The 24350-nt window shown below is 35.5% G+C and overlaps 1 protein-coding gene across 1 annotated transcript in view; it reads left to right on the top strand.

The window, feature by feature from the left end:
* ADGRV1 (adhesion G protein-coupled receptor V1) overlaps positions 1-24350 on the top strand; it is a 471474-nt gene that overhangs the window by 67424 nt on the left and 379700 nt on the right. Inside the window, exons 20-25 of the mRNA XM_074360351.1 lie at positions 59-802; positions 3018-3391; positions 10651-10827; positions 14304-14484; positions 15627-15829; positions 22700-22829. Of these exons, the coding sequence (XP_074216452.1) occupies positions 59-802; positions 3018-3391; positions 10651-10827; positions 14304-14484; positions 15627-15829; positions 22700-22829 (1809 nt within the window). The remainder of the gene's footprint in view (positions 1-58; positions 803-3017; positions 3392-10650; positions 10828-14303; positions 14485-15626; positions 15830-22699; positions 22830-24350) is intronic.

The following is a 24350-nucleotide window of genomic DNA, read 5'->3' on the forward strand; positions in this document are numbered from 1 at the left end:
ACACTGGAAAGTATTTCAAATTCTGGTTTCTCATTCCTTATAAATTATCTCACTACAGGTGGGTCCCCAGGTCATGGAGGCCAACTAGCGGGAACCAACCTTCAGGTCACAGTAATGATTCCATTCAGTGATGATCCCTTTGGGGTCTTCATCTTGGATCCAGAGTGCCTAGACAGAGAAGTGGCAGAAGATGTCCTCTCAGAAGATGATATGTCTTACATCACCAACTTTACCGTTTTGAGGCAGCAGGGTGTCTTTGGTGATGTACGAATAGGCTGGGAAATACTGTCCAGTGAGTTCACTGCTGGTTTGCCTCCAATGATAGACTTTTTGCTTGTTGGAATCTTTCCCAGCACTGTGCATTTACAGCCACACATGAGACGTCACCATAGTGGAACAGATGCTTTGTACTTCAGTGGAGTAGACGGTGCATTTGGAACTGTTAATCCAAAATATTTTCCCTCTAGGAACAACTCAATTGCCAACTTTACATTTTCAGCTTGGGTGATGCCCAATGCCAATACTAATGGATTTGTTATAGCAAAGGATGACGGTAATGGAAGCATCTACTATGGGATAAAAATTCAAACAAATGAATCCCATGTGACACTTTCCCTTCACTACAAAACTCTGGGTTCCAATGCTACGTATATTGCCAAGGCAACAGTCATGAAATATTTAGAAGAAAATGTTTGGCTTCATCTTCTAATTATCCTGGATGATGGAATTATTGAATTCTACCTTGATGGAAATGCAATGCCCAGAGGAATCAAGAGTCTGAAAGGAGAAGCCATTACTGATGGTGAGTGTCATCTTTACAATTAGGACCCTGCATTTTGAGTTTTAAAAATTTTTGACTTTTTTTAATAATATCATTTTAAAATTTACTTACCTCTGTTATCTCACACATTCTTTTTTCTTTTCACCCATTTTTTAAATTGAAGTATAGTGACTTCTTAACAAGGCTAACAGGTATTTAAAAATCTGCTCGTGTATCGGTTTAATTTCTTTGAGTAAAACTGTGGCTACCAAGACCGTAAGTTCTGTGCTGAGTGTTGCAGAAATGGATCAGGCAAAGTGTCTGCCCTTGAAGTATCTGAAATAGGCTGTGGATCACTTCAGCACATCGTAGGAAGAAGGAAAAAAATGGTGAAGGAGGAACGTTTATGCTTCTTGTGGTAGTAGGAGGGTTGGGCATGATACTCCAGATAGAGAAGAGCAGAGGTGCAGAGATGGGAAACAGAGAATTGTATCTGGGGAATTGCTAGCTCAGGATTACGGAGGGTGGTGGGCGGTGAAGATCCTGTTAAAGAGGAATCAGAAAAGAAAATTACATTAAAAAACCCAACAATTAAAAGGGATTTATAGTTTCAGGAGTTAACCTGGTGAATTCTATGGTGTGCTTTGAAGAATCTTTGTTGTCTTCAGGCCATATCATGTGCTGTTTCCTTGAGAAACACACTGTGGGCATGTTTATACACAAATCTCAGTCATCTCTATTACGATCGCCAGTTCCCTCCCAGCTCCTCCATCTATGAAATGATTGCTTTTTATTTAGTAGGAAAGTAGAGCAGAGCTTTTATTGTTATAGCTTAACAGAGTATTTTCCTTCTGAACCTCCTGCAATAGATGTCTGGTTGTATTTCTTTCGAGTAGGAAAAAATATAGGCAAAAGAACAGCATACACATACTACTGATTGCAACCTCAAGAACTGTGCTTATAGCATTGTGTGGCATTAAGTTATTCACCTTTTCATCGTGTGAATATATACATATGTCTGTTAACATTGATTCCTTTGGTAATGACATGGTGGTAGAATGAGAATGGGAAAGACTGGGGAAAGTGAGAGCTGGTGTTTCTTTTCTCTGTTTGGCCTACTGCAAGGAACTTATATATTTTTGTCATTTGTAACTTGGAAATAAAATTGAAAAAGTATATATACTTATTTAGGTTATTAATGAAATAAAGGATATTTTATTATAAAATATATGAAAGTGTACCGATAGGTGAATTTTAAAAAAATTTAAGTTAACCATTTTTCAGCATCCCATTAAATCAGCTTCCAGATCAAGAAACAGTGTTCCAGAGGCCCCCTGGCTCTTCCCCAGTCACTCACTCACCACCATGCCCAACTACTATTGCCATTTCTAAGAGTGTAAGACTAGCTTTTAATGTTTTTAAAATTTTATGTAAGTAAAATTGAGCAGGGTGTACACTGAAGTGTCTGGATTTTGCTCGGTACTGCTTATGAGGTTCATCCACATTTTTAGATATTTCACTCTCATTGCTATATAGTCAGTCAAAAACCACTGTAGAAGGCATGGAAGCAATCCCAAATCACTGCCAAACACCCATCTTACATAAATATCTTAGCTGAGTTATTGGAGAAGGACAAAGTAAAGAAATAAGAATTGGGGAATTCCTGAAAAGGGTTATTATAATAGTAATGGAGCAATATGTTTGAGCTGCATGTTGTGATTATCATGAAAAAGTCCTTAAGACTCATACAGCGTTCCTGGGAAGGGATACTTCTTTTCCTACATGTATTACAGTAGTTGTTTAGATAAACACTTACACTTGGTCCACAAAAGCTTCTCACAACTTTATGTAACTCAAGATGAATTTGTAGCAGGTCAAGACTTGAAGTTCTCAAAGAATAGTAATACTAAAGTTTTAAAATTGTGAGTGAATTGAATTATTCCATCTGTAGATGTGGAGGGAAATTTTTAAATTTCCTGGAAGAAATGTCTATCCAAATATGAACACATACACGCATATACACAATACATACACATGGACAAAATATCCTTTGGTACAAAATATCTTAAATCCCAGTGATTACTGATTCAGTTTTCATCATAATAGAAAATAGCCTTTATTTGATTGTGTTCTAGTTATGTAAAAGTTGTACTTACCTAATAAAATCTTTCAATAAAGTCACTTTCTTAATCACAGTTGTAGTTTAGTACAAGCTAGTTGTGGATATTGTAGCATTTAAACTCATTTCTAATTTCAGGTCCAGGAACTCTGAGAATTGGGGCCGGAATGAATGGCAATGACAGATTTACAGGTCTGATGCAAGACGTGAGGTTCTATGAGCAGAAATTGACCCTTGAAGAAATTTACGAACTTCATGCCATGCCGGCAAAGAGTGATTTACACCCTGTTTCTGGATATCTGGAGTTCAGACAGGGAGAAACTAACAAATCATTCATTATTTCTGCAAGAGATGACAATGAAGAGGAAGGAGAAGAATTATTCATTCTTAAACTAGTCTCTGTACAAGGAGGAGCTCGCATTTCTGAAGAGAATACTACAGCAAGATTGGTGATACAAAAAAGTGACAATGCCAATGGCTTGTTTGGTTTCACGGGAGCCTGCATACCAGAGGTAGGTAGTGAGCTTGCTGAATTTCAGAGTTAAAATATTCATCGTAGGTGGATTTGTTTGGGAGTGGAATTTCTTTCATTTGGTAAGGTTGCTTGAGTGTTGACTCTCGGCTCAGAAGTATGCTACAGCCAGTGGTTGCAAATGTAAGGTCTTTGCTCTTATAAGTTCACAGTTTGAATCAGAAGCTGAATGAGCTGAGAGAAGTAATAACAAGTTAGCAAATGAAACTTTAGCAGTTATCTTTAAAGTTAATGCATTTCACAGAATGCATAATTATATTCCATATGTAATTTACTTTTGGGCTAACAGCATAAGGAAATGAAAGAATATATATTGAAAGCTTCTGTGAATAATTTTAATTGAAACTCTATTAAAATATGACTTTTTGAGTTATTTTTTTACCCCACATGTGAAACGTCCTTAAGTAGTTAGTTACAACATTCTTCCATGTTGGGTGTAAATGCCTTTCTTATCACCCTTCTTGGCCAGCTTAATTCATTAAGTGGTTTTACTGTCCTTATCAGTTCTTTCCAAGTTTTCGTAATCATCTTGGTTTCCTGTTCAGTAATGTGAGAGCTCATGAAACGACTTCACAGGTGTTGTGTGTGACAGTAAGAGCTCAGTGTCCATGAAAGGATGCCAAGCAACCAGAGAGGCTTTCCCTTTGCAGGTTGATTCTTGTAGGTTTGGAGGGGTCTGTGTGTATATTGAAGCAAATTGAAGGGATTAAGAAAAACGTTAACGGGTAGAGCTTGAAAAAAATACCTAGGTCATAGGCCTCATTTTGTTCGTATTGGGGTGCTTGGCTCTCTCAAGTGTCTTATTGTGCCTTTTAGCTCTTTGGTGACAATCATAAGAGATCTTCAAATAGTGTTCTTTTTCTATACCAGAAATAGAGTATCTTAGACAAGGAAGAAAAATATTATACAAATCTATGACTTAAAAAAGAAATATGTTTATCTATATGGTACTTTCAGCTATTCAGTCATCAAAGAACTTTACATGTTAAATTTTTAATGCACCTTTCTGACAATTCATAATATAGTTGCAACTAATATTAATATTTAATCTTTCTACTTCATAGGGTTAGAAATGGCAGCTTGGAGACCTAAGAAAATAACTAACCCTAGTGGAATTAAATGGGATAGGATCAAATACCTGTTTCAAAGCGTGGCAGTTACTAGTGCTTAATAAATACTAATTCCAGCCCCCCCACTCAACCTTTTTTGCTCCTAAGGTACAATGGGAAGAACTGGAATTTGAACTTACGTCCTGTGACTTCTAACCTGCTGTCTTTCCCCCCTCTATCTTTAATATTATCATCTCTTTTTTTCCCTTAAAGAGACAGGTGACTTCCTTCTCTCTCAGGTTGTGAGAACCCATTCTGGTGCCATGTAAAATAAGGTTCCCTTCTTATCCCTTCATGACCTGGCACTTGCCTATGGCTCTGACTTCCTGTGTAATTCTCCTCTTTGGTCAGTATGTTTCAGGCAGATTTGCCTTCAGTTCCAATCTCAGGCCGTCAGCACTTCTTAGCCTCTCTTATTCCAGATCTTCAGAATCAGTCATTCAAGTCTCAGCTCCAAAGACATCTTCTCAGTGAAGACTTTTTGTTTAAAGTAATCCCCCTACTTCTCCCAACTGGTCACTCTCCATCCCTTCTCCTATTTTTACATTTTTAGTAGCATTGTTCCCACTCTTAAATTTCTTATGTTATTTATAAGCCTACTTACACACTGTCTATCCCTTCCACCACAAAGATGAAAGAGCTCTGAGTATAAGAAGATTTTATTATTGCTCATTATTATATCTCTGGCACCTAGAATGCAACATAGAAGTTACTCAATAAATCTTTACTGAGCTTGTGAATGTATTTTAATATTGAGACATGAAAAGGCTCATAGTTCAGATAACAAAAACGTTATTCAGCTAAGCTGCATAAACAACCCAACTGAAAACAAAACAGAACAATACATGAAGTTTTAGAACTTGCCAAAAATGAGGAATAGTATCAAAGTGTTTCTCTGGCTTTTTGGGCCATTATAGTAAGTTCAGTGCTGGCTTGTCTCGTAAATTCCGTTGGTAGATTGTGTTGGTGTTGATTTAGCTTCACCTAGATATGCAACTTTGTTCCAGAAATCTTGGAATTAGAACAGAGCCAGTCAAGCCTTTGATTGCAGAAGAGAGCTTCCCTGTGAAAGCCACAGTACCAATACTAGTAGAACTGCTGGAAGATGAAAGAAAACATGGTTGGCTATTCTCCAAGCCCACATGAGAGAAAAATAAAATACATTTATATTGGAAAGAGTAAATTTGAGATGGTTAATATGGGAAAAGTACTATGTCTAGAAGATCAAACATTGGAATTTAATTGTCAGGAAGATTACAGAATTTTCATTCCTGAAAGTGTCAAGAATAGAAGTATAGAACTTTTACTTTCATTTTGGTGTGATTTGAAGACAGGAATAATAAGAGATAGTTGTGTCATGGTGACCATCATCAATATTTATTAACTGCTTAGTGAAGTCATTCTCAAAGTGTAGCCCAAGAACTCCAAGGGGTTCCTGAGATCTTTCAGTAGATCTACAAAGGTCAAACCTAATTTTATAAAATACTGTGATGTCTTTGTCCTTTTATTGACATTTGCACTGTAAAAGCAGTGGTTGCCAAAACAGCTAGCTGCTGGTGCCTTTGTACGATTCAAAGTGGTGGCACCAAACTGTACCAGTTGTCATTGTTTTGTTTATCACAGCACACCCGTAGTTTAAAAGGTGAAAATTTCACTTCAGAGTATCTGTGATGAAGCAGTACAAAACATTAGTTTGATAAAATCTCGACTCTTGAATACCTGTCTTTCTAACATTCCATATCATGAAATGAGAAGCACAAATAAAGCACTTCTGCTAAGATAACAAAACATGGTAGTTATCATGAGGAAAAGTGCTTGTGCAGATACTAAGTTGTGAGGGAACTAGGTGCTTTTTCATGGAACACCATTTTTACTCAAAAAATGAGAAATGAAGTTTGTTTATTTGGACTTGGGTACCCTGCAGACATGTTCATGGAAACGAAGCGGGCCAGTGACTACAAGGAAAACAACTAGTAGTATTTGTTGCCAGTGATAAAAATTGAGCTTTTTCAAACAAAGTTAGAATTTTGGGTACATTTTACCTGTCAAAGTGAGCTTGTCTGTTTCCCAATATTTAAAGACTTTTCAAGTAAGATTGATAGTGATGTTAGCAAGTGTAATTTATTTATTTATTTAGTGTAATGATATGTGTCAGCATTTGGAAGATCTGTATAACTCAGTGAACCAATACTGTCCGTATAATCAATGCATATTGTTACAAAATCATGCATGGGTGACAGAATGATTCACAGTGTGAAGTGGACCAGAGTATGATTTCACATTGCAACTAAACCCTAAGAAACTACCACTTGTCAAATTTTGATATAATATTGAGGAAGAGTACCCACAGCTATCTGAAAAGATGGCTATAGTCCTCCTCCTTTTCTAGTTAAATGTCTGCGTGAGGCTGGATATTCTTTATATACTTAAAATAACAAAGCAGCAGACAAATTGATTACAAAGGTGATAGGAGAATCTAGCTGTCTTCTGTTAAGCTAAACATTAAAGAGAATGCAAAAATGTAAACAATGCTCCCATCACTATTTTTTTGTTTTAGAAAATACAATTATTTTTCATAAAATACGTTGCTTATGTTAACATGTAATGAGTTTATTACTGCAGTTTTAAAATGAGTTAATGTATCAATATTTAATTTTTTTCAATTTTCATTCATAAAATGAATGAAATATCAACAGATTTCACCAACATAGCAAAAGCTCCTTGGGGTTCTCCATAGTTTTTATGAGTGTTTAGGAGTCCTGAAACTAAAATATTTGAGAACTGGTGGTTTACTTTATGCCTGGAATTATCTTCAGAGTTTAAAATATATGATTATTTGATTCATTTTCAGAAATAAAACCACTTTCACTTCTATAGATTCTTCTCCATTGTGTTGTTGCAGTGACATTGAAAAGTTAACTTTTTTTTAATCCTTTCAAAAATACAGAAGGCAATGGAGATTCTTTAAAGACTTCTCTATGAGTTATGTTACGCTTTTACATTTTCATAGATTAGTATGATGTTAATAGTAAGGTTAAAATGAAGGCATATCACATCTTAAATAATGAAAATATGCGGAAATACATAGTCTACTCCTTGTATATCACATAATTAAGTAGTGAGATTGCTTTTCATAGTAATTCATAGAATTTGCTAGTCTTAACTATTTTACTTTCACAAATAATACTTAGATTATGTTTTATAAACTCATTGCTTAGGAATAAATCTAGAGATATTTTGAGAGGGTATTTGTAAAAATGAGAATATTATTTAACTTGGGCAATGTTTATTTTTAAGTGCCTGCCATATGCTGTGTGAATAGATTCCTTTAGATATAAGCGATATTGATCTAATCTGATATCACAGATCATCACCCAAGCATGAAACCAAATAAAAAATTAATTGGGTATGTAATTGTTCGACTTTAATCTTCTATCTCAGTAGAGAAAGCCAGTTCATGGCTTGGAATAATCCATTATTTTTCCTGGGGAAATTGTTAACCTTATAATTACTTTTCTGATGATCAGGGGGTCCTCACATTCCTGACTCAAAAGAGAAAACAGTTGTGGGTGCTGCTGTTTGTTGTGCAAAACTGAGTGAGGATGGTTCCGATGATTATTACTTGATGTTATGCTCCTTCATACACTGGCCTAAACTTTTGATTGTATTATGATTCTAAAGTCAATTACATAAATATTTTCATAGTAGAAAAGCATCTTTTAATTATTTATTCTCTCTGTCTTAATCATCTTCTGGTCATTACGAATTCCATCCTCTGGTCTTCTGTTTCTCTAAGTGCTGTGCGTAGACAGCCTTGGTTAGAAATGTCTAGTGCATGTTCCTGAACACCATTCCTGAATCAAGACCCCATTTCTGAGTCAGTACCTCTGACTGGGATGGGATGGGAGGCAAAATGCTGCCTTTAAAAAATCTTTTAAAGTGGAAAATATCATATGTACACAAAACAAATAAGTAGAATAGTGGAGCCCAGTGACCCATGTGCCTAACTTCAATGTTTGTCAGCCTTTCACCAATCTTGTTTCTTCTTTTTGGGCTGAAGTAATTTTTAAAGCAAATCACAGGCATTGTGTCCAAAGTTGATAAGTATGAAAGGCAGATTTTCCAAGCATCCTATGTGACTTTTTTTATGGACCCTTGATACTTGAAGCATCTTCCCTAGTGAAAACTTTGTAGAATATACTTTATTGTATAAATTAATAATTTGTTAAATTTTCTATGAAATTTTGATAACATAGCCTGTATCTGCACACACTTGTATTGGATATGGATAGTTTTTTCCCACTTCTTTTTAAAACTGAAACTAGTTAGAAGGTGATAATTTTAGTGAAGGCTTTACTAAATGAAAGTGTGGTGAGATAACTTCTCCTCATATGATTCCTGCAAGCAAAATGCTTAGCCCCAGATGCTGCCTGGTAATGTCGTTGACTTGGTAAACAGCTGTAAGGAAACATCACATTCCTCAGTGTATCTTTGGATCTGTTTAAGCTATGCCTCTTGCATAAAGGGAAAGGTTGAACACTCACATATTGGGATTAATGGTTTATAATGTAACTCATGGAAAATATTCTGATTAAAATTTGGGGTAGGAAAGTAGAGCAGATTTTTCCCCATTGTGATAGGAATCTAAATACATGGGAATTAGTTTGTGTTTTTAATATGCAAGCATATAAATTTTTGATAAGATGAGGGAGTGTTTTATGTAGCATTTTTTGGTTATCATGTATGTGTGTCTGTATTTTAAGGGGAAGAAATTAAATTTTTTTAAAGCACTTACTGTATTAGTAGGTATCATGTAAAGTACTTATTTAATCTCCACCAAAATCCATTAGATGTTGTGATCTTCACTTGAAGAAGAGATGACTGAGACTGAGAAGGCTTGGTAAGTGATAGAGTGAAGGTGCTAAGGACTATTTGATCTTAAAGCCATACTCCTTTCACCCCACCACGGCTATGATGAAAATGCTGATGTAGATGTCTAGGTGGAAATTAAATTAGGTGCTGTATTGAGCACCTGTGTCTCTTTGCTGCTCCCTCTTCTCTCCAGCCTCTTAGGGTTGGCAGGCCCCACCTTGAGAACAGTCAGTTCTGCTGTAATGTGAAAGAGGGGCTCCTAAAAGTCACCACATTATGCCAAATTGCATAATGGAAAACACAGTAAGTCAAAAAATTGGTCGGTGATAGAGAAAAATAAAAATAGGGACATAATAACAGTTTTACACAATAAGTGATTCTTAAATATGGTAATAACTATGTATATACCTTGAAAAAATCATTTGCTTGTAGAAGTGGGCATCAGAGGAAGGGCAGCTTGTATGTTATTGTGAAGTGATGAAAGGAGGGTTATCTGAAATCAGAGGGAAAGTTGAATTGAGAGACTGAGAATGTAAAGACCTATTCTAAAAGATTTTCCAGCTTCTTGCTCCATATAACTTTTAAACAGTATCTTAAAGTGTAGATAAAAATGTTTTCCACGTGAAAGAATGCACACAAGTATGTATGTATACTTACGTATATAGGACAAATACCAAAAAGATATTAAGCATGACAGCAGTGCCCTCCTTTACCTGACTATTGTTTCCCCACCAGGAATTCCTCAAGGCTCTCCTACTGGACACTTTATACCAGCCTCGGAATGATTTCACCAAATCCACTCTATTACTTCTTATGTCCATGCCTAGAAAGTTCTCCCTGATGTCGTGTTGCACTTTCTTCTTCTCACTTCTCTGCTGAACTCATCGTAAAATCATGAGTTTGTTTTTCTCTTTTGACTTATCCAGAGGAAGGAGTATGCTTGTTAAAAAATCTTTTGTAACCTTAATATCTAGCACAGTGCCTGACACACAGGACGTTTCAATAAATGAATTCCATGTATAGTTAATTATTATTGTTCTTGCTTTATTTATCCCTCTAAAGGAATGAGTGGGAAAACAAATGATTGTAAATACTTCTCAGCAGTCAGAGATATATCTGGAGAAATACAGAGGTCTCCTTAGAGAGTTAGAAAAGTTATAGAATTAAGTTTATGATAAAAGAATTTCATGAAAGCATTGTAGTAGTATCACGGATTTGAATCGGTACATACTTATACATAATTTATGTTCAATTTCAGATTGCAGAGGAGGGATCCACCATTTCATGTGTGGTGGAGCGAACCAGAGGAGCTCTGGGGTACGTGCATGTTTTTTACACCATCTCACAGATCGAATCTGATGGCGTTAATTACCTCGTTGATGATTTTGCTAATGCCAGTGGAACTATCACATTCCTCCCTTGGCAGAGATCAGAGGTAAACCCTTATCTTCTTTGTTTCTTTGAAAGCATCCTGGAAAGCTTTTCCTGGTCTGTTTATTCTGTAATTCATTTGCAGCTTCTTGCTTTTTAAGCAATTTAAAATTTTTAGGCGATTAGGTATATATCATATTAAATATTTTTGTATTTACTTATGCAAAATTAAGAATGTTGAATAATGTGTGTTATAGTTTTATCTGTTCTTTAACCTCAATGTAATAAAAATGGTATAGCGTGAACATTTGTCATTACGGGCTTTTTTGTTATTACTGATAGGAGAAACTGCAGAATTCTTAATGATACTCTTCCAATCAGCCAAGAGAAATTCTTATAACTGTAATCTCATTTTACTTTTAAATTTGGAAATTTTTCTTTCTTTTGAAAGTACAAGTGATAACTAGTTTTATCAAAAACTTTCTGGGAACCATAGTTGATTTCTGAATAGATGCTCCAGGAAAAAAATGATAGTTCTTATAAGTGAAATCGAGATGAGCCCTCCTCCTGTATCAGATTTTTTTTAAACATCCTTTTAGTCTATCATGTTGGAATATTCATGTCAATATAATTTTTATTAAAATATAAATAGCTTATAGATCATCAGGGATAAATACTAAAATAACATAAGATTACAAATACAATCTTTGAAGAAATTTCTAAGGGATTTAGTTAATTGGATGAAAAAGATAAAACTGAGGGAAGATTTAAAATATTCTTAAGATTTAAAGAGTTAAAGCTAAAGTAGTGTGATCAAATCTCTATAGTTTGGGGAAAGAAGGAAACAAGTTAATTTATAACAAAATTTCCTTAATAGCAGTCTGCAGATAGAGCCATGATAAATGTTCTACTGGTGTTTGGTAAAATGAGGACAATTAGGACAACTACTGAGTTTTTGTAAGGCTGAAAGCATTTAATTTAAAGGACTATATTTTATACTGATGCTGTCTTTTTCACTTCTTTTTTGGATTTAAAGTGCTCTTTCTTTTATCAAGTAATAATGATAGTGTGTGGTAATTTTTTTATGTTCCTGTTTGGGAAATGGAGTTGATTTTTAAAAATTTCTCTTGGAAAATGTACCACCTGTGAAATAAAAATATAACTGGGAACTACTGTTTTATAAAGTGGATTCATACAAATTTTGGAAGCGGTATGAGTTAATAAAATTTTGGTCAGGAAAATAGTTGTGTATACTCCTCCCAAGATTTATTTAAAATAATTTTCTTCATCATGAATAATTGACTTTTAAAGCAACAACGACATGAATATTGGGGTTGGATTATAACACGTTGCCAGCTGGATCTGTGCCAGCCTCTCAGTCTTATTAAGCCAGGGGCTGGATACAGAGATGTCTGCCAGTGCTCCGTGACTGCTTTATAACACAAACAGCAGTAAGGTGGCCTCCACTTTGCTTCTGCCTTCCACTTATACAGGGAGTGCATTTAATTAAATAGACTTAAATCACTTCTAGAAACCTAGCTGTAAGAGAGTCTGGAAAGTGTGTGTGTGTGGTGTATGTGTTGGTGCAGCACAGGAACCTACACTGGAAATGTGTTTCTCAAGTGTTTTTAAATGGCCCCTTAGTTATTAAATCAATTTAGTGAGTTATGATCAAGATTTTAAAAATAGAGTAAAAAATAGCAGAATGTAGTATGGTTAAGGTAAATATTGTCTTGTGTACTGAATCACCATGTAAAATATATTTGTGCCTTGATAGGGTCTTCAGTTTCAAATTCTTCATTTCACTGAAAGAGTCATTACTTTGGTATTTTTCAATGCTTTACAAATATTAATTGCTTCATTTTTAAAGTACATCTTGATGTTTTGGTGTTACTTTTCATAGCAACATTTGTCAGTTTACTTTCTAGGGGAAGACACTTTAAATCTTCAGACTGCTTATTATTGTTCACTTTAATTCAGCAATTAAAGTGAATTCGCTGTGCCATGTATTACTTCACTAATTAAAATTTTGATTAAAATGAACATTAAAACCAAATTCAGATTCTACCTTATGCCTATTTGAATCAAAATCTCTGGAAAAACTTCATTGAAAAGAAGCTCTTCAAATGCTTTTAGGTCCAATGACTAGTGTTTTGGATATTGAATTTGCAGTTACAATTTGTTTTCAGACTATTGTCACCTTCCTTTCTGGGAGAAACTGGGAAATCATACATCATTCCATCCTGTCCCTCACTCCCTATGTTGAGTCATTAGGCCTGGGTATTCTGTCTTCAGAACAAGTCTCAAGTCCATCCATCTTTCTTCATCTCCATTGTCACTGCATTAGTTCAGAATCTCATTATTTCTGGTCAGTCACCTCCTACCTCAACCCCTTGCATCTGTTCTTCCTGTGTCCACTCCGTTTACATTCTGCCGCTCTATTTATTCTAAAACAGAATTCTCATTTTGTGAGTCTCCTTATGATTCTTCAAGTTTTACTCTACTCCCTGTGGAATGAAGTTCATTTTAAAAATCATAGCATAAAAGGTCCCTGTGATCTTGACTCCTGATTATCTGTCCAGCCTCTTCTCCCACTCCAGCCTTAGTGGTCTATGTGCAGTTGCTCAGATGTCCTGTTCTTTCACGCTGTGGTTTCTTTTATTCCGAATGTTCTTCCTCATTATTAGTTACAACTGCAACTAATCTCTTAAGACTTGCTTCAACCGTGTCTGCTGTAAAACCTTTACCAGATAGGGTTGACTGTTTCTTTCTCCACTTTGTATGTCACTCTATTATGACATTTTTACATTGATTTTAATGTTTTCCCATAGGTCTCTCTCCGTGGAAGACTGTGAGCCTTTTTGAGACTGGGTATTTCTAACCCTTGCAGGTTGTAGGTGTGAAAGCATGCTTGTTCAATTAATAAAAGAAGGGAGGATGTTTTTCCACTTCCGATTTTGACTTAAATTTGGAGAGCATGACTGAGTTACTGCTTCTTCTTTTCATAATTTTTTTTTACAGACTGTTTATGCCAGACTTCTAGGGCCCATTGTGAATCTGTTTTCTAGAATGCCGCTGCTAAGTGTGTCAGGCTTCCCTTAGGTAGGAACTAGACATGGATGTTCTGTCCTTTGCTACTATCCTGCCACGTCCTATCAGATACCCTGCAGTTCCTTAAATAGGAACTCTGCACCCTGAGGTTGCTGATACCACTGTCTTTGGTACAAAGAATATATGATATGGTATTGATATATCGGTATGTCATATGTGCTATTATATTTATACATGAACAGGGTATTTTTAGACAGAAAATATTACTGCTCAGCACCCATTATTTAAAGAATTAATTTCTCAGATCTCTCTCTCTCTACCTCTCTTTCTCCCTCACTCTCTGTTTTAGTGTTTCAGTTTGTGTAGAAATCTGTCATGTTAGATATTAACCTCAATGAGAAATAATTGTCTGTTTTGTTTTCTTCTGGTAGGTGGTAAACAATTTCCACATGCCTCATTGCTTAATGCCTCTGGGTTTTGTATTTATAGGTCCTGAATATTTATGTTCTTGATGATGATGTTCCTGAACTTAATGAATATTTTCGTGTGACACTGATTTCTGCAATTCCCGGAGATGGGAAACTAGGTTCTACTCCCACCAGTGGTGCAAGCGTAGATCCTGAGAAGGAAACGACAGATATCACCGTCAAAGCTAGTGATCATCCATATGGTAACCACGCCCTTTTGCAAGAATAAGCTTCCCTTCTCTGGGTGTACTTGATCCTTTTAGGAAATTAAGGGACTTTCTGCAAGTGATCGAAGTAAAACTCCTTCAGACCCTCTAACTTCCCGGCTCTTGAACTTCTAAGCTGCCTTGTTGAGGGAATGTTTATGAAAAAAATGTAAAGATCCATTTCTAAAGTTTAATAATATATTTTGAAAAGTATAAGCAGGGTTGTTTTAAATGAAAAAGTATTGTTATTCATGGCTATCATTTTTTTTTAATTTTAAAAATTATCCTTCTATGATATGTTAACACCTAAGTGAAGTACTTTGTAATTTATGTTTTATTAAACTTCAAGAAGTAGAGTTATCACTGTCTATTTATATTAATTTCTTTTTTATCTTATGCTGGAAAGTGATAATTTTCTTAATTGGGGAACTATCACAGATGTCTGTCCTAGTAAGTCGAGACTGTTTTCTGCATTGAAAAGTAATAATTCTTTTGTAGGAATGAAGCAAGAACACCCAGTAAAAGCTCTGTGTAGGAAACTTGAGAGGTTCTTCAGATGTGATTTGCATAGTTAAATTTTTACAATATGTGTTGCCAAGTCCTTCAGGGTGGTGTTAATTTTATTCTGCTTCTAGTTTAAGAATCGGGGGAGGACATAGCTCAAATGGTAGAGCACATGCTTAGCATATATGAGGTCCTGGGTGTTAAACAATAAATAAACCTGATTACCTCCCCCACCCCCATCAAAATAAAAAACAATTAAATAATATGATGATAAATACATAAAATATTTTTAAAAAAGAATGAATTCTGGAGACTCAGATATGAGTAAATGTTTAACAATATGTATTTTTAAATGTCATCCATTTTCTTTTTATTGATGCTTCCATTTTAAAAAGCTTTCTTTGGACAGAGACAAGAAAAATTATCATTTTAATTTTTAACATCCTGAAAACTTACTAACATATTCCATGTCAAATGCATGTTAATCAAATCTTCACTGGGGTCTTTTCTAAATGAGAGCCCTTAGAATTTTATCCCGGTGATCAAAATAATTGTGCAGGATTGTTTCAAGTGAGTAGGAAATTCTTCCATGGATAATGGGGGCAAGAATGCTCTCTTCTCTTTGTATCGGCCAGGCTTGCTCCAGTTCTCCACAGACCTGCCTCCCCAGCCTGAGGACACAATGACGCTGCCTGCAAACAGTGTTCCACACGTCACTGTGCTGGAGGAGGATGGAGAAGTCAGGTTATTGGTCATCCGTGCACAAGGACTCCTGGGGAGGGTTATGGCAGAATTTAGAACAGTGTCATTGACAGCATTCAGTCCTGAGGACTACCAGGTAAAACACTTAATCCTTTTGAAGTGGTGTTTACACTTGTAAAAGAGACACAATCCTCTTGGAGGACTGGAAGGGACTTGGTACTGTACCTAGAACATGCTACACAAGGAAAAGAAGCACTGAGGGTGTTTCAACCTTTAAATTTACATAAATTAAAGTATTTCAGTCCATTGAAGCCTGACACTTAAGTAGCTCTCCTACGGATTCCTCTTATACCTAATTTTTGTCATAGGCTTCATTTGTATTATTTATTTTAATGTTACAGGTTTTGATCAGATATATTTAAAATTATGTTTCTTACACAATTTAAATCCTCTTGTCTGTACCCATCAAGCAAAACCATAATTGTAAAGAAATTGTATGTCCATGTCATTTCAGTTTTAACTTGTTTTCCTTTCAAGTGAGAACCAGTATGATACTGACAAAAAAAAAAAAAAAAAAAATGCCTGGGATTTGGAACTGGAAAGAACTGGGTTTAAGCTCGTCTTTTAAATGTGTGGTTTTGGTAGACTCAGTCTTTCCTAACCTCAGTTTCCTTATCTGTAAGAGAGAGCTAATATCTGCTGGGCAGGATCACTCTGAGGATTGATGGCAGCTTTGTAAATGTTATGTACTGTGCATGCACACATGCAGTAACACTCAGCAAGTGTCACCTCATCATATTAAAACTAGTACTCAAATTAAATGAATGCTCATAATTTCTTCTCTGCTACACTTCTCAAGAATTATTTTATGTCCTTCAACATTTGTTTTCCCAAAGAATCTTTCTCTTTCTTTTTTAAAAAAATGTTTTATTTATTTATTATTTAATTATTTTATTTGGGGAGAGGTAATTAGATTTATTTATTTTTAGAGGCGGTACTGGGATTGAACCCAGGACCTCATGCATGCTAAGCATGCACTCTACCACTTGAGCTATACCCTCCCCCCAAGAATCTTTTTCTTTAAATTCAGTTTTTCTTGTTTTTCCTCTTCTTCCTAATAAGACCTGTACAAAGGTGTAGTGTTCAGTAATTTGTATTTTTTTCTCCTAAAGCCCAGAAACCTTGGCTAATTGAATTCAATTAATTTTGGCTGAATTTCAGTGAGAAAAATTTTCTCAGATTTCTCCTTTCTCAAACTTTTTTCTCCACATCCTTTCCAATACTTGTCATCTCTTATCTTTTTAATAATACCCATTCTGACTGGTGTGAGGTGCTGTCTCATTGTGCTTTTGATTTGCGTTTCCCTGATGATTAGTGATGATTTGTATCTTTTCATATAGCTGTAGACTATTTGTATGTCTTCTTTTGAGAAATAACTATTCAGGTCCTTCATCTATTTAAAAATTTTTATACAATTTTTAAAGGTTACTTTCCATTTACAGTTATTATAAAATATTGACTATATTCCCCACGTTGTACAGTATACCCTTGAACCTATCTTATACCCATTAGTTTGTACCTCCCACTCCTTCAGTCCCTGTATTGCTCCCTCTCAACAGTAACCACTAGTTTGTTCTCTGTATCTGTGAGTCTACTTTTTTTTGTTAGATTCACTAGTTGTAGTTTTTTAGATTCTACATTTAAGTGATATCATATGTTATTTATCGTTCTCTGTCTGACTTACTTCACTTAGCTTAATAATCTCCAAGTCCATTCATGTTGCAGCAAATGGCAAAATTTCATTCTTTTTAATGGCCGAGTAGTATTCCATTGTAGATATATACACCATATTGTCTTTATCTGTTCATCTGTTGATGGACTCTTAGGTTGCTTCCATATATTGGCAATTGTAAATAATGCTGCTATGAATATTGGGGTGCATGTATCTTTTCAAACTGGTTTTTGGGTGTTTTGGATATATACCCAGAAGTGGAATTGCAGATCATATAGTAGTTATATCTTTAGTTTTTTGCTAAACCTCCATACTGTTTTTCACCGTGGCTGCACTAATTTACATTTCCACCAACAGTGTACAAGGGTTCCCGTTTCTCCACATCCTCGCCAACATTTGTTATTTCTGCTCTTTTTGATGATAGCCATTCTGACAAGTGTGAGGTAATATCACATTGTGGTTTTAATTTGCATTTTCCTGATGGTTAGCAATGTGGAGCATCTTTTCTTGTGCCTATTGGCCATCTGCATTTTCTCTTTGGAGAAATGTGTAGTCAGTTCTTCTGCCCATTTTTTAATTGAGTTTGGGTTTTTTTGATGTTGAGATGTATGAGCTGATTATGTATGTTGGATGTTAATCCCTTATCAGTCATACCATTTGCAATTATTTTCTCCCATTCAGTAGGTTGTCTTTTTGTTTTGTTGATGGTTTCCTTTGCTGTACTAAAGCTTTTAAATTTAATTAGGTCCCATTTGTTTATTTTTGCTTTTATTTCCTTTACTTCAGGAGATAGATTAAAAAAAAACTGCTGCAATTTATGTTAAAGAATTTTCAGCCTATGTTTTCCTCTGGGTGTTTATAGTATCTGGTCTTACATTTAGGTCTTTAATCCATTTTGAATTTATTTTTGTGTATAGTGTTAGAGAATGTTCTAATTTGATTCTTTTACATGTAACTATCCAGTTTTCCTAGCTTATTGGAAGAGGCTGTCTTTTCTCCATTTATATTCTTGCCTCATTTGTCGTAGATTAACTGACCATAAGTGTGTGGGTTTATTTCTGGGCTCTCTGTGCCATTGATCTAAGTGTCTGTTTTTGTGCTAGTCCCATACTGTAGCTTTGGAGTATAGTCTGTAGTCAGGGAGCATGACTGTTCTCCCTTATCAAGATTGTTTTGGCTATTTGAGGTTTTTTGTGTTTCTATATAAATTTTAACATTGTTCTAGTTCTATGAAAAATGCCATTGGTATTTTGATAGGGATTGCACTGAATCTGTATATTGCCTTGGGTAATATGGTTATTTTAACAATATTGATTCTTCCAGTCTAGGAGCACAGTATATCTTTTTATCTGTTTGTATTGTCTTCAGTGTCTTTCATCATTGTCTTAAAGTTTTTGGATTACAGGTCTTTTGCCTCCTTAGGTAGGTTTATTCCTAGGTGTTTTCTTCTTCTTCTTATTTTTTTTGATGTGACAGTAAATGGGATTGTTTCCTTAATTTCTCTTTCTAATACTTTGTTTTTAGTGTATAGAAATGCAACAGATTTCTGTATATTAGTTTTGTATCCTGCAACTTTACCAAATGCATTGATGAGCTCTAGTGGTTCTCTGGTGACTTATTTAGGGTTTTTTTTGTGTGTCATGTCACCTGCAAACAGTGACAGTTTTACTTCTTCCTTTCCAACTTGTATTCTTTTTATTTCTTTTTCTTTGATTGCTCTGGCTAAGACTTAACATAGCTATGTTGAATAAAAGTGGTGAAGAGAGGGCCTCCTTGTCATGTTCCTAATCTTAGAGGAAATACTTCCAGCTTTCCACCTTTGATGGAGTATGAGTATGATGTTAGCTGTGGGTTTGTCATATATGGCTATCCCTAATATCCAGTTGGATTATCATTTTCTTTAATAACTAAAACAAAATGAAACAAAACCTTTGTTCTTATTCTTTGTGGCTATCAGAAAGCTAATACCCTTGGGGACATTCCTGAAAATTTTCAGGGATGCTTCAATGTCTTGTTTGACAATTATTACCTCTTTGAACCATTGTCTTTGCTTATCAGTGAAAACCTGGTAACTTTCGCCTTTACCATTTCTCTATGATGCTTCTGCTCTCTCTGATCTGTGATAGCATGAATAAGATTTCCTAGGCTCTATATGTGAGTCTGTGTGTATAGGTATGCTGGAGAGGGGAGGACACAAGCTAGGAGTGATCAGGTATGGAAGAGATGGAAGAGGAGACAGCTGAGTATCAGACATCACTGTTCTTAACCTTATTCTGTATACCAAGAGGTGGTCCTCACCTACCAGGTGTTCATTTCTAGCTCTTGAGAGTGATATTAAACAACTAAGTAATGACTAAATCACAGTTACAGGAAATTTTCAGAGTTGATATTCTTGGAGAAAGGTGAGTGTTCACTAAGTCTGGGTAGTCGAGAAAGGCTTTTCTGGGAAAGTGATATCTAGGCTGAGTTCTGAAATTGAAGGAGAAACTAGCAGACTAGATGAAGTGGGGAAGAATTCCTTGAGACTGGTAAAATAGCATGAATAAATGGTAAAATGGCCCTAAAGTAAGGAAAAGCACAGGCTGTCAGAGGAACTGAAAGAAGACCAGTGTTTCTAGAATGTGGTGAGCTGGGTGTGATGATAAAACATAAGGTAGGCAGGGAGTAGATCATTCTAGGCCTTATGGGTCATGCTGCATGTTGTAACTTTTCTTTTAAAAGTAGAAAGAAGCAATTGAAAGATATTATGCATTTATAAAAGATCATTAGACTGAACTGTGGAGAATGGATTAGAAGACACTGGATGCAACCAGTAAAGTGTCCATTTTGTGGAGCAAGGCAAGAGGTGATAATGTCTTGGACTAGGCAGCTAACGGTGTAGATTAAAAACAAGTAGGTGGGCCCAGAAAATATTTAAGAGTTAAAATGGCAGGATTTGAGGATGATTTAGGGTGGAGGATAAAGCAGAAGAGGGTGTCAAAAGTGACTTCCTTGTTCCTGGCATAAGAAACTTGCTACTCTACAGTTTAGTGCTGTGGAGAGGGTTGGATAAGATGTAGATTTTAAGGGAAGATCATAAATTAAAAATTCTGACAGAACTTTGAAATAGACATTAAGATTTAAGTTTGGCTATCAATGGTTGGAGATACAATCAGACCTCAGAGATACTTCAGATTCAGTAAAGGAAATATCGCAGTAAAGACAGTCACATGAATTTTTTGGTTTCCCAGTGTGTATCAAAGTTTTATTTACTCTATACCGTAGTCTGTTAAGTGTGCAACAGCATTGTGTCTAAACAGACAATGTACATAGCTTAATTAAAAATCCTTTATTGTTGAAAAATGCTAGCTGTCATCTGAGCTTTCAGCAAGCCATAATCTTTTTCCTAATGGTGGGTCTTGTCTCAGTGTTAATGGCTGCTAACTCATCAGGATGGTGGTTGTTGCAGGTTGGGATGGCTGTGGGGATTTCTTAGAATAAGACAACGATGAAATTTGCCACATCAACTGACTCTTCCTTTCATAAGTGATTTCTCTATAGTATGCAGTGTTGTTTAATAGCATTTTACCAATAGTAGAACTTTTCCAAAATTGAAGTCAATCCTTTCACACCCTGCTGCTGCTTTATCAATTAAGTTTATATAATATTCTAAGTCCTTTTATTGTCATTTCCACAGTCTTCTTAGCATCTTCACCAGGAGTAGAATCTATCTCAATAAACTGCTTTTCTTTGCTTATCCATAAGAAGTGACTTCGCATCCACTAAAGTTTTACGCTGAGATTGCAGCGATTCAGTCACATCTTCAGGCTCCACTTCTAATACTACTGCTCTTGCTACTTCCACCACATCTGTAGTAACTTCCTTGAAGTCTTGAACCCTTCAAAGTCATCTGCGAGGGGTAGAATCAACTTCTTCCAGACTTCTGCTACTGTTGAAATTTGGACCTCCTCCAACGAGTCGTGAATCTTAATGACATCTAGAATGGTGACTCCATCAGAGCAATCACTATCTATGACAGCTATATCCTTACAAAATGTATTTCTTAAATAATAAGACTTGAAAGTCAAAATTGCTTCTTGATCTGTGAGCTGCAGAATGGACATTATGTTAGCAGCATGGAAACAATGTGAATCTCACTGTACATCTCCATCAGTGCTCTTGAGTGACCAGGTGCCTTGTCAATGAGCAGTAATGTTTTGAAAGGAATCTTTTTTTTTTCCTGAGAAGTAGTTCTCGACAGTAGGCTTAAAATATTCAGTAAACCATGTCGACAGAAGTGCTATTATTTCTGTCGTTAAGACTTGTGGAATTACTTCTCTGATGACTATACTCTAGGCAAAATTAACCACTCATTTTTCATGAGCTAACTGTGTGCCTTTTATAGCAGTTGTTTTCTATTCCATGCTGAATACTCCTTCTGGAATGTTTTCATGAAACTAGAGATTTGTCTTGGCTGTTTTTGAATCCCAAGTGTCTAAAATGGTGCCATGCATATGCTGTGTGAAGATATTGAAAAAAGTTAATAAATGAGTGATTAGTGATTGGTACTTGGGTTCCTCAATTTAGCTGTAGGATCATTAATTGCTCTACAAGATGAAATATAGTTGTCCACACAAGCTAACCCTAGAAACATTTAAACAGCTTTAAATTTCATTCTCATCACTTGAGGGCAAAATGCTTACATTCAATAATGGGAGGAAAAAAGGGCCTTAAGACTTTGAATTTAAATAACGTTTCATTTTCCTTAGAGTTGTGAACTTTTCTGATGAGGAATCTATATTGTGAATTGTGATTGCAAGTATAATCAAGGAAAGATTAATGCCCAATATATTGATATTTATTATTGCTAGGAGAAATTTTTAGAATGAAAATGCCATTATTATTGTGCACTGAGTATTTAAGTTTGTCAGTGATATAATTTGAATAGTTCTAAGTAAACTTGGTCAAGAGAATTCTGTGCATCTCATTCAATCAATTCATTAGAAATTTGTGGATGTCACCTATTCAGGTTTCTCATTTTCCTTGACTGCTTTTTTGATGAATAGGCAAATAAGAGAGATAAAAATCCACCTACTTTATTTCATTGAAGAATATTTATTTAGAATTATATTGAACATTATTCATATCCACTTAAGTGTTTTCCATTTTATATTTTGCTTATGTTCATCTGTTTCAGTATGTATACAATTTAGGACATAGTAAACATTCTCATTTTACACATTCATGTATAGAATAATTATAATCTAATGGATAAATCTTCTATTTATATTTCAGAGTGTTGCTGGCACCTTAGAATTTCAACCAGGAGAAAGATATAAGTACATTTCTGTTAACATCACTGATAATTCTATCCCTGAATTGGAGAAATCTTTTAAAGTTGAGTTGTTAAACTTGGAGGGAGGAGGTAAGACCAGTGACTCAAAAATATTAAATATTTGCTTGTCCATTCATCATGATAGTAGTAGATTCTATTAAAAATATGTTCCTTTGATTTAACCTATTGTTCTGGTTTCCCCCCTTTTATTACCCATTGGTCTTTTCATAAAGTAGATGTGCTTTTACGATGAAACAGTTTAAATATGCTAAATCACCAAATTATAGTTATTGTTCAGAGCAGGTGCCCCTAAATTCACCTCTCTCCCTTCTCCCTTATTTCAATTTCATGGTAGCTCCTCTAGAGCTAGCTCCAGGTGTAGCACAGGTACAGACAGGTAAAATTATTAGTCCCTTTAGGTGATCTTTTATGAGGTGGTTGTCAATAAAACAGTTAACAATACCTTATCCTCAATTCTGATATTCAGAAAGCTTCGATTATCAAAGATTTTTGGAGTCAAAAATCCGTTTTGTGGCAAAACTCATCTGCATTGAAGAATAGCTATTTATAATATTTATTTATCACTCTTAGGTTAACTATTATATATGTATTTTTGCAGAAGTATCACTGTGTTTGATTATCAGGTGCTACATGAGATGTGTGCCATGCTACCTTTATAAATATAAGAAATTGAGCATTGGTATGGTATTCATTAGGGCAGTCTCTTCCATTACAAAACCTGATATTGTTACCTTATTATTATTTTCATGTTTTGGTGAAGAAAATCATAATACTCTATAAGCCATCCAGAGGGAGAAATTGGATAGGACAGAAACACTGTCTTCTGGTATGTAGTGAGACTTTGGAGTAAGCACGGCAAAATTTCTCCACATTTCCCTTCCCTGTGTTCCCACAGCCCAGGAGAAGGGAAAGGAGGCCAAGCCAGAGAAGTGATTATACAGCACCTCAGTATGGTGACTGCATAAAACAGTAGAAACATGCTGGACAACCTGTCTGGCAGGTGGCATGTCAAAATACCAGCCTTGCTTGTCTTCCGGAGACAAGTCTTCACATCTCCAAATCATTATTTTCATGACAAGATTTCATGAATCAAAGGTCACTATAAAATATATGAAAAGTTGTTCTTTGTATCACTTATAGCTAAAAATACCTGTGTAATAAATAACATGTTAGTGATCAGTATCTACTATTGATTAATAAGGAACATCAAATATTGTCCCAGAGTGATATTTGTGATCATGGTGATACTTGTGATTTTGTGAAGAAACTTCTTCCCATATCTCTAGAATATGCATTGTTAATTGGGCATGACTGCTCATTTGAAAACCAATCTTGCAGTTTCTTAAGTGGGCAATACTGGCAGAGAATCTGATCCTGCCCACCTTGAGTCGGGACTAGAGGTAAAGGAATCCAGACGCTGGCCTCTGGTCTTTGAGTCATAGCTGGGCCTGCCTAAGACGTGAAATGGTTTGTAGAGCTAAATTCTTTTGCGGGTCAGGGGAGAAACCCTTATTCCACACTGTTGTGTCTATAAAACCGATTTTACATATGACAGCCGCCTGAGTAGATGTTTTATGCTAACCAGAGCAC

This window comes from Camelus bactrianus, chromosome 3, assembly GCF_048773025.1.
Source record: "Camelus bactrianus isolate YW-2024 breed Bactrian camel chromosome 3, ASM4877302v1, whole genome shotgun sequence".
Classification (NCBI taxonomy): domain Eukaryota; kingdom Metazoa; phylum Chordata; class Mammalia; order Artiodactyla; family Camelidae; genus Camelus; species Camelus bactrianus.